The sequence below is a fragment of the Engraulis encrasicolus genome, chromosome 9, assembly GCF_034702125.1.
Source record: "Engraulis encrasicolus isolate BLACKSEA-1 chromosome 9, IST_EnEncr_1.0, whole genome shotgun sequence".
Lineage (NCBI taxonomy): Eukaryota > Metazoa > Chordata > Actinopteri > Clupeiformes > Engraulidae > Engraulis > Engraulis encrasicolus.
In genome coordinates this window covers 48,935,940-48,947,494 of record NC_085865.1, presented here as the reverse complement: position 1 = coordinate 48,947,494, position 11,555 = coordinate 48,935,940, and the positions used below count along the sequence as shown (strand labels likewise).

General features: G+C 41.0%; 1 protein-coding gene across 1 annotated transcript in view; it reads left to right on the top strand.

Annotated features, from left to right (window-relative positions):
- Positions 1-9,881, top strand: part of jam3a (junctional adhesion molecule 3a) — a 29,980-nt gene extending 20,099 nt beyond the window's left edge. The window contains exons 5-9 of the mRNA XM_063207320.1: positions 2,657-2,859; positions 3,307-3,406; positions 3,865-3,985; positions 4,840-4,891; positions 8,305-9,881. Coding sequence (XP_063063390.1) covers positions 2,657-2,859; positions 3,307-3,406; positions 3,865-3,985; positions 4,840-4,891; positions 8,305-8,340 — 512 coding nt within the window. The 3' untranslated portion in view covers positions 8,341-9,881. The remainder of the gene's footprint in view (positions 1-2,656; positions 2,860-3,306; positions 3,407-3,864; positions 3,986-4,839; positions 4,892-8,304) is intronic.
- The last annotated feature ends 1,674 nt before the right edge of the window (positions 9,882-11,555 follow it).

The window sequence follows — 11,555 nt, the reverse complement described above, 5'->3', positions numbered from 1 at the left end:
CTCAGCAATAAGACTCACTGAGGGCCAAGAGTTAGACTGCCCTACAAAGGTAGCGTGCCGCAGCTACACATGTTGTCAAAATGGAGTTTAGACTGAAAATCTTCTTCATTACACCTCCTATATCTTGAGACAAATCCTTATTCTACAAATATGTCCTGTTTATATTGCTATGTGAAATTTGTGGTGACTACATTGTCTAACCTAATAACAACACCTTAAAACCCATATTTTTTTGGAGGCCTGTGACTTCTAGTGTCCACAAACACACACCTACACACATTTACACTGATATTATGTAAAGCGTCCTTGGGTGTTTTGAAAGGCACTATATAAAACGAAGGTATTATTATTATTAATAATACCAAGGCTTTGAAGGCATTTTTCTCAGTTTCGCTGTTGCCGTAGTTACTGCACTTTGCCTCTGTAAAGCAATAGGGCTCCCTCTGTGCTTCTGTCCTCTATTTTCCTCTGATGAAGAAAGCGGATGACTCTTCTCTTCCTCCATCTCTTCCTCGTGACTGACTCCCCACTGATACTCACCACCCCACCCACCCTAGTGTCTGACACACTGTCACCACACAGGGGGCCCCTGACTGGCCAAAACTGAAAAATTGCAGAATTGTGACGAGATGCAATATTGAAAATTCCATCTGTCGTGTTGAGTACAGTTTGGTAGACATGTTATCCTTAATTCCTAGCTCATAATTATGACACTGTCTATGTAAATTTGTTGCAAAATTTGCCTTCGGGGGGTGGGGTGGGGGGGGGGCACAGCACCCTGTTGCCTAGGGGCCCCAGGCCATCTTAAGCTGGCCCTGGACGCACGTACGTGCACACACACACACACACACACACACACACACACACACACACACACACACACACACACACACACACACACACACACACACACACACACATGCATGCACACTGTGTGACACCCTAACCACCCCACATGCCAGTGAGCAACACAATACAACACTGTACATATGTGTACAAGTACGCAAACAGTGACACAACTGACAATTACTGTACATAGGTAGTGCATAAAATTGTTCTTTCCAAGGCACACTTGCCTATTGTTTTACAAGCTCACTGTGACGCCTTTAGACCACAGGAGCCTTGTTGTGCCGTGAGTCAGGGGTGATGAGTGAGTCAGGGGCTGAGGTAGTGGTTGCATTCATGTGCAGGTGGCTGGATTGTAGTGCGGGGCAGGGGGTCGAGAAAGGGGTATTGTGTGTGCATCCATGTGTGTGTGTAAAGTTCAAATGAGCTGAGCAGAGAAAGTGTGCGAGTGAGTGTGTGGAGTGCAGTAGAGCGGAAGAGGGGAGAGTGCGTGTGTGTGCGTGCGTGCACGCGTGCGTGCGTGCGTGCATTTGCATCTGGAGGTCCTGAGGGCAGAGTGAGGAGGAAGTGTTCTGTATTCAGCCCTCTGACTAACTGATGCATAAATCTGTTCCCCAGTCTCTTGATGTGGGCCCAGACTCTGAGCCTGTGCTACCACCTCAAGGCAGGAAACTGAGGTGTGAAAGAGATATAGCCTAATACATCAGTGCAGCGCATTAGGATGCACATGAACCCCCTTTCGGCAAAGCTAACTGTATATTGGATTGTGATGCCAATGTCATTGTGTTAAACAGTTACCAAGGTTACGATCAAAGACTATTAATCTGAAGACAGTTTACTTGGGCTATAAATGGGTGTGTAGTACAACCAGGCACTGCGAAATTCCTCTTCCCATCAAGTGTCTTTGGTTATGAGTCATGATTAAGAAGAAGACAGTACAGGGAAGGATAGTCACAAAATATCAACATTCAACAGCTACTGAAAAATATATCCTGAAATTCTCCAGACACTCGATCGTAAATTATTACTCTCTGTCACAAATGTGCTAGAGAGGTCTAGGTTTTTCCAGCTTTTGACAGCTGTGCTGGCTGGTGCTAATTTCTATCCCTGGACACAGATTGTGAGCATAATTTATACTAGGGATTAGGGCTGGGCGGTATACCGTTAAAAAACCGTGATAACGGATTCACTTACACAAGGTTCACTTTTTGATGAGAGAAGGTTTGGTTTTTTTTGTTTTTATTCCAAAACAATGATTAAAATTGAAATGGAGATTAATTTAAATTCAATATTTATTTTCTCTCATTTTTTAATTAAATTTCAGTCTTTTCTTCAGAAACATTGAGATGTAGGGGAAAACTGTGCAGAGAACTGTGATATCAATTTTCATCAAGAAAACCGTGATGCACATTTTTTCCAGAACCGCCCAGCCCTACTTGGGATGTACCGAATCCAAAATTGGGATTTGGCCTAGTTGACAGGGTTCGGTTTTCGGTATTCCATTTCGAAATGGATCCGTGTAGCGTGCTACAATGCTACACGGATACATTGACTTTCACTAGCTTAGCGACATATTCCCTCTTTTAACTTATCTTAAAGCAAGACAACGCTTAACATGAAAAATAAGACACTTTACCACCTTTATAAACCCCAGCCAACGATTTTAACTGTATTAAGCCCCAAAATAGTGGCATACCCCTTTAAGCAGTGGATACGGTATTCGTCAGAACTTTAAAAATCAGGATTCAGTACATCCCTAATAATTTTACGAAATAAACTAAAGTTTTCCATGCTCTCCTTCTTCCCCCAGTGAAACCAGAGGTCCCACGCTGCACGGTACCGGACTCTGCCACGGTGGGTTCCTCAGTTGAACTGCGCTGTCTGGAGAACGAGGGGTTCCCCGCGTCCCAATACCAGTGGTACCGCAACGACGAGGAGCTCCCAGAGGACCCCAAGGCCAGTCCGCGGTTCCTCAACTCCTCCTACACGGTTAACAAGGACTTAGGAACCCTGGTAAGCTGTGTTGCCAGATTGGGCGGTTTCCCGCCCAATTGGGCTGGTTAGGATGACCATGTGCGGGTGAAAAGGGCAAGAAAGGGCATTAGGGCTTTTTTTTTTTTTAGATTTATAGCCATGGAATTTTGTTCAAATTGGGGGTGCAATGCTACTCTAAGCACCCAACAAACAGACCTCTTACCATGAAGCTATTCGTAAATTTAGATCTCTCATGCGTTTATCAAAAGTGGAATGCTTGGGTTTTTTTCTTTTTCTTTTCTTTAAAAAAAAAATCATATACAGTGGTCCCTATTCAGTGTCAGATTGAATTACATTTCAGAATCACTCACTTAAGTCAATTCTTCAACACTCTGCAACGACTCAGCGCTACTGAATCATCCCGAGATGAAAAGAACCTTTCGCAACGCTATAAAAAAAATGTTGTTGTTTTTATGTGTTGTACAGAAGTTCGACGTGCTGCAGAAGGCCGATGCAGGGGACTACTACTGCATGGCCAAGAATGAAGCGGGCCAGGCCAAGTGCAGAGCTCAGCTCATGGAAGTCTGTGAGTGTGTTTTACACAACTCTTGTCTGTCTGTGTGTATGTGCCTGCATGTGTATTCCTTGCATATTGAAAAGTGTGTGTGTGTGTGTGTGTGTGTGTGTGTGTATGCATATGTGTTCCTTGCATATTAAAAAGTGTGTGTGTGTGTGTGTGTGTGTGTGTGTGTGTGTGTGTGTGTGTGTGTGTGTGTGTGTGTGTGTGTGTGTGTGTGTGTGTGTGTGTGTGTGTGTGTGTGTGTGTGTCTACAAACACTCAACATAAGACCTGATCACTATAACTAAGGGGAGTGTGTTGCTTTAAAATAGTCTAATCGTTACACGTGTGTGTGTGTGTGTGTGTGTGTGTGTGTGTGTGTGTGTGTGTGTGTGTGTGTGTGTGTGTGTGTGTGTGTGTGTGTGTGTGTGTGTGTGTGTGTGTGTGTGTGTGTGTGTGCGCGCGTGTGTGTGTGTGTCTTGCAGATGACCTGAACATCATGGCGATTGTCCTGAAGATCGTGGGCGTAGCGCTAGCGGCCATTTTTGTGTTGGTGTGTCTCTGCCAAGTCTGTAAAAAGATCTCCTGCAAGAAGGACGACGACAAGTGAGTGTGGGGTCATCTAGGAATAGTGGTTTATTGATATGTGTGAGGTAGAAAGGAGTGTGTGTATGTGAGACGGCGACAGCGAAAGCCGACCTGGGAAGCTCCCATATTCATTGTGACGCAGCACACGGCGCTTACTGCACACAATGCAATTGGGCAGTCGTGGTCTAGTGGTTAGGGAGGTGGTCTTATGATTAAAAAAGGTTCCAGGTTCGAATCCCACCCATAATTCTCCCTACACCTCCACCCATCCATGGCTGATGACGTACCCTTCAGCAAGGCACCCAGCCCCACATTGCTCCAGAGGCTGTAATCAATACCCTGGATAATAATAACTAAGTGACTTTGGATGAAACTGTCAGCTTAAGTGTAATGTACTGTAAAGTGATGTAATGAAATTGCATTGTATGCCTCACCCATGGTGGCAGCAGTGCAGCAAGACAGTTCCTCAGGGTACCTCAGTCATGGAGGAGGATGGGGTAGAGTACTGGTTAATTACTCCCCCCACCAACCTGGCGGCTCAGGAGCCGACAACCTTTGGGCTACAAGTCTGATGCCCTAACTGCGTACCCACTATGCGAGTGTGTGTGTGTGTGTGTGTGTGTGTGTGTGTGTGTGTGTGTGTGTGTGTGTGTGTGTGTGTGTGTGTGTGTGTGTGTGTGTGTGTGTGTGTGTGTGTGTGTGTGTGTGTGTTGTATGTGCATTTTACGTCTAAATAATCATAAAAGCAGTGGTTTGTCATGCTATGCTCAAATAACAACCTCAATTTCAGCATATTAGTATATTAGCATTTCTATGCATTTGGCAAATTAAATTCCTCACATCTTCTCACCCCATTGTGTGTTTCTTCGTAGTTACAAAGCACCCCGGCATGATGATGGAGTCGACTACATCACTGCTGATGAGGTAAGATATGGCAGCAGAGAGACAAGCAGCAACATAATGGGCTGAACAAGAATAAATTCAAAACTATTGTAAATTCCTTGGAGTTGCAATACCCCCTATATATATATTAGAAACTGCAGGAATCATACAGTACACTCGCCTCCAAAAGAGTTGTCGCCTATCCATCTGTTTGGAATAACAGATAATAACCTGACTTTCAATTAATCACTTGGCTTCAGAAGTCACTCATATGAAAGCTACAACCCTCCCGAATAAAAATGTATGTACAAAAATAAATTTCATGCACCAACGAAAGATTGACTCTTTATTGAACACAGACAGGGCAGATTTTCACAAGACAAAAGTTTCGTCGCCTATCGAACATAATGTGAAAATGAGCAGATAAGTCACTTCAAAAAACTTCAAATACGCAGATTGGGTGTCATACGTAATCACTGAATCACTCTCACCTCTCCAGAAAATCAACTTTGGCCTTAGGTGTATGTTTAGGGTCATTGTAATCATGGAAAGCAAAACAATGAAAATCAATGGAGTTCAATGAGAGATGGTGACATCTTCGCTATTCGTAGAGCAATACATGTTTAACTTCATGATGTAATCAATGATAAAAGCCCTCAAAACACCTGCAGCATGCATGCAGCTCCTCATAAGAGCTGTATCTGTACCATGTTTCACGTTATGCACCATTTCTCTTTTTTCATATTCTTCATCTCCAACACCATATAGTTTTGATGCTATCAGTTCTAAAATGGTTGATCTTGGGATCTTGACTTCAGAGTATGAGTCCCATTAGCCTTCATTTTTGTCAGAATTAGGCCTGACATACTCTTGGCTGGCTTTTTTGAGACAGGACAGTGGGAGAGACTTATTTGGTGTTAAAGGTGAAGAATTTGGAATAAATACATGGTGCCTAAAGTCAAACATGGGAGGGATACAGCTCTTATGTGGAGCTGCATGCATGCTGCTGGTGTGTGAGGGCTTTTATCATTGATTACATCATGAAGTTAAAAATGTATTGCTCTACGAATAGCAAATATGTCACCATCTCTCATTGAACTCCATTGATTTTCATTGTGTTGCTTTCCATGATTACAATGACCCTAAACATACGCCTAAGGCCAAAGTTGATTTTCTGGAGAGTTGAGAGTGATTCAGTGATGTATGACACCCGATCTGCGTATTTGAAGTGTTTTGAAGTGACTTATCTGCTCATTTTCACATTATGTTCGATAGGCGACAAAACTTTTGTCTTGTGAAAATCTGCCCTGTCTGTGGTCATTAAAGGGTCAATCTTTCTTTGGTGCATGAAATGTATTTTTGTACATTCATTTTCATTCGAGAGGGTTGTAGCTTTCATATGAGTGACTTCTGAAGCCAAGTGATTAATTGAAAGTCAGGTTATTAGCTGTTATTCCAAACAGATGGGTAGGCGACAACTCTTTTGGAGGCGAGTGTATGTCAACTAGCTAAAATCATTTTTTTAGAAGGATGGCTTTTTTCCCCCAACACTCTTGATCATTGCAAATGGACAGTACAGCCTGCTAGTGTAGGTGTCTTTCAATATCTTTCAGGTCCATGATCATTATGAAAATGATTCACAGTGGCATTCATAGGATGAACTGAAGTGCCTGGCTATCTGTACATGTGGTAATGAAAGGGGATTACTGTATGTGCCTCAAGGGAATTAGTGTAAAGAGATGACCAAAGTAAATGCTGCACTCCATGTTGCAGGTCCAGTGGGGCTGATGTGCAGCATCGTATATAACTTTTATGATGTTATATATTATTGATAATACAGTGTTAATCCTTAATTTATTTCGGGATAAATAAAATATCTCTGCCCTCTCCTTACCTCAACTGCTGCTGCTGCTGCTGTTGCTACTGCTACTACCACTCTGCTATTACTGTTTTGGTCATTTATAAAACCACAGCGTGAGGGCCCATTTACAACTACAACGATAACAATAAAGACAACTACAACTTTAACTTTGTAATAATCGTTATAAGTGGTGAATGATGCCGTTTGCATATTAACTATAAAGACGATGCCATGCTGACATTAAAGGTGCTCTGTGTAATATTTTTAGTAGTTCATTTCCAGAATTCACGCTGTCCATAAAGGTTACCTTTTTAACAAATACTTACCACCACCATTAAATTCTAAGCATTCATTATGACTGGGAACATTGCATTTTAAATACATGAAAAAAGGGGGATCTTCTCCATGGTCTGCCGTTTTGAATTTCCAGAAATAGGCCTTTTTAGCTGCAAAACGTATCATTTTTGTTCATAAATATTGAATATACCTTTATTGCCCCAGGGAGAATTTGTTTTGCGTTTTGGGAACACTTGAACATACAGACAATTACGACATTATACAAGGACAAGACTAAAAAACAAACAAAACAAACAAACTATTCAAATGAAAATAAAAAGGGCAGAATAGAAATAATTAAATTAAATTAAAAATCCTATATACATTCAGTATATTAAAGTTATCACATTAACTCTGTCTGCACTTAACTTATTCAACAGTTGGATGCTTCTAGGCACAAAGGATGTTAACCCTCTATTAGTTTTAAAAAAGGGTAACCTGTATCTAAGTCCAGATGGGAGGAGGGAGTATTCAAAGAAAAGGGGGTGGGATGGATCATCTACTATTTTTAATGCCAAGCTGGTAGTGTACTCATCAGAGATTTTCCTGATACTTTTAACTTCTGTTCCAGTTATTTTACAACCTAAGTGTGTGATTTTGTCCAGCATGTGTCTGTTTTTAACATAAAGATCACCTCCCCAACACTGAATGGCAAAGAATAAAATTGGTTTGTTATTCATTAATATTCATGAAATTATCAAATTTGGAAATAGGCAGCATTGTTTCAATGAGCAGCATCTGCCCACAATCTTAGACGGTGCACCTTTAATGTCAGCAAATCAGAGTTCTTTGAATGTATACGCCCCTATATGTATATGTAGATGCCCCTAGTGACCGCAAATTGACAGGGCGAATTTTGACATTCCAGTTTCTCCACACTCCTCAAAAAGAAGACAGAAATACTTATTAAAAAAATAGGGTGTAACATAGTCAAATGTTCGATCAAACAGCTTCCTTGGTGGAGGCCTTCACTCTCTGAGTGCATTTCTAGCTGTAGTTATGTATTATGGTTACTGCTGAAGATAAGGACGGGCCTTTAGTCTGTGTTTCAGTCTGGGTAAGGGTAGGCTGCTGCTGTTACTTCTACTGCTCCACTATTTTTTTTATTTTATTTTATTTTTATTTCAGGTCCTCTTTTAAAAGTTGGTCCGCTTTTCAATCTGGGTTTTTAGTCCTAGGTTTTTGGGCCATCTCAAGGTCATAGGGCATTGGTTCATTTTTTTTCTTTTTCTTTTTTAATCTGGGTCTTTCATTTCAGGGCCACTTTCGCCACAAGTCATCCTTCGTTATCTGAAGAAAACGGAGGGGTCACTTTGGGCAGAGAAACAAGTGAGAGGACAAGCCACGGACGAAACAGAAGAAGTAAAAGAAAAAGGAGAAGAAATAAGAAAAATCTCTGCCTTTCGCAAAAACAAGGAGGCGTTTTTTTGGTTGAACTATTTATCTCAGAGGTGCATCAACAACAACAAAGACCCTTTTCGTTATTCATTGGCCAAATACGCGCTGAAGAGCTCATGCAATATTTGAAGTATTCAGTGCACAGCAATAATGAGTACACCCCTTTTGAAACGTAACATTTTGAACAATATTTCAATAAACCCACAAGTTATTTCCAAAATGTGGAAACAGTAAGTTTAATACGACAACAGTGAAGCTTACCACAGGAAAAGTAGGTTTTATAGCCTACTGTTTGATAAAAAATAAGTCTGTAAATAATCCTTAAACTCTTGAGACCGAGATTGAATGCTTGATCAATTACTAAAATGTTTCTTTTCTAAGAGAGTTTCATTTGGGTGTACTCATTTCTGCACCACCTTAACATACTCAAAACTGAAAAAAAAGTTGTATGTAAGTCACATTATAGTTTTATGTTCAACATATTAAACTTGGATATCTTTTGCGTTTATTGAAATATTGTTCAAAATGTTACTTTTCAAAAGGGGTGTACTCATTATTGCTGTGCACTGAACGTATATATATATATAAATATAAATATAAATATATACAGTTTATATTTTTTGAATTGTGTTTCAAAACAAATGCTGTTTCAGTTGCCAATGCCCTGTGCACTCATTATTTTCAGTGTTTTATTTTTTGTTGATTGCAATGTCTTTTCATGCATTCCTGTTGTACAATCCTGTTTTTGTTTTTTTCTTCCTTTTATTACTGTATTGCTCAGTGCCAGTATTACTGTACATGTCTGCATATACACACACACACACTTTATACACACAGTCACTGACACACACTCACACATGCACAAACACGCTTGCGCACACACTGACCATTACCGTGCCATGCCAAGACTGTCTTATAGTGGCCAGTGTAAATCATGGGTGTGGTGGTGTGTGTTTTTGTGTAAATAGTTTTGGACGTTCGATTAAAGCTATGCTCTGCTGTGAAGTGTGTGTGTGAGAGAGAGAGAGCGCGAGAGTGAGACCGTGTGTGTGTGTGTGTGTGTGTGTGTGTGTGTGTGTGTGTGTGTGTGCGCGTGTGTGTGTGGGTGTGTGTGGCGCATGCTTGAGTGGCTCTGTATGAGACAGCAGACAGTCTTGTTCATGCAAAACGATGATGATGCTGAAGATGACGATGATGTAAGCTGAAGTGAGGAGCGTTCTGGACGTGTGATTAGCTGGCTTCACATGTTGTCCTGAGATTATACACTGTGGACACCAGAGGCCAAACAGAGGGTCTTGGGAGTACAACTACAACACTGTAACGGGGAAGTGACAAACCTGGTTGACTCAACACCGAGATGGCCACAGATCTGTGGACTATACTAAGAAGCTGGTTCAGGAATAAACCAGGTTAAGTTGAGAGATAAATCATCTAACAGAAGAGGCCGAAGTCCTAATTTTCTTAGGAACACACAGGACTCCAGGCTCTTCTATTGGGTGATTTACCTCTTAACTTAACCTTGTTTACTCCTGAAACAGCTTCTTAGTATAGACACCTGGTTGAAGAAAAGCCCATTCTCATTTGTGTAGTTCTGAGCATGGGTACAAGTTAATCTTGGCAAGTGACCAATTTGGTTGACATAGTACTACTTACCACAGAGATGGATGTTGGTCTGAGTCTGACTGAAGAAAATTGATGATTGTGTGTATGAGAATGGGTTGTAGGCTCTTCTTCTCCGTGTGAACTAAACCAGGTTTATCACTTTTCTACTTTTGTAGCTTACTCCACCTGTTAAGGGGCAATCTGCAGACCCGAGAGGGGCAATGAAATGAAAACAGGCCGTTTGGCTGCCAAAGACTGTGGAAAGCCAGTAGCACTTTGACACCAGATGACTTGACTACTGTATCCTCTCTCCGCGCCGCGGTCTTGCGTTGTCCTCTTTCAAAATGAGCTGTAGATACATGTATATGCACTTGTAATTTTTCAAGAGTGCCCAGTGTGTGAGTTGAAGTGACCTTTTGATGCTTTCTTAATTATTTTATACATTTTGGACATATTGTCCTAAATTTGTTTTTTTGTTGTTGTTTTTTTTCCTTTGTTAGTTTTTGGATCAGTGTTTTGGTTTTTCTATCTGTCTGTATAATACTGTGGTACTATGGCCTATGGCAATAATACAGATGACATGATAATTAAACAAATGTAACCACTGACGTCAATCATTGTTTTCTAATTTAGACCGTAAAGATAGAATAAAATACTCTGATGTGGGGAAACGCTGAAACGGTTTTAGAATGGTGGGTTATGATTAGAGGGCTAGTCAGAAGGCTGGGTTAGAGTAGAATCGAAAGTTGTAGAGTGAAATATATTTATGTTGAAACTGAAATGCTCAAGAGTATTTTGGGAGGAATAGCATGTTGGATCTGGACTACTATACAATGGGCCGATGTGCACTGACATTCCTTTTGTTTTTTTCTTTTCTTTTTTCTTTTTTTTTTACCCCAGATCCGCAGTATAGCGTACGCCTGTTGTAAACTACAGTATATTGGTGTAAACATACAGTACAGTCAGTGTGAGAACTGAGACATATATGATATGTTGAAGTCAGTGCTGTTTTATAGTTACAGTAAATTACCGTTTTGGGGGTCACTCAGGTATTGATTTTTTGGGGGGGATGGTTTGGACTGAAAATACATTCTGCTTATTGTAACGTTCATTTTTCTCTCCATATGCCATCATGTTGTCTGTTTTTTTGTGTTATTAAAGACATGATTTGAACAAAAAAGTGTGAAATGATTTTTTGATCTCTTTTCCTGGTGTAGGATCGGCATGTAGCCTGCTGCACAGTGTCCCCTGCTGTTCAGTCTCTCACCAGCACCTCTCGGTGCTCCAGGGCCACTGACTGTATTAACCCTTGTAAGGTGTTCGGGTCATTTTGACCCGTTTTCAGTTTTTGGCTTGAGAAAAATAGTATCAGTTATTATTCTTCCGCACTGAGATTCACTGGCTTTGGCTCATTTTCAGTGAGGAACATGAATCTGAAAAAAAAAATTGTGACCCCCCTTTGCTAACCCCCCCTGCACATTTCTATTACACAGGAGGTGTTCCCAGGTC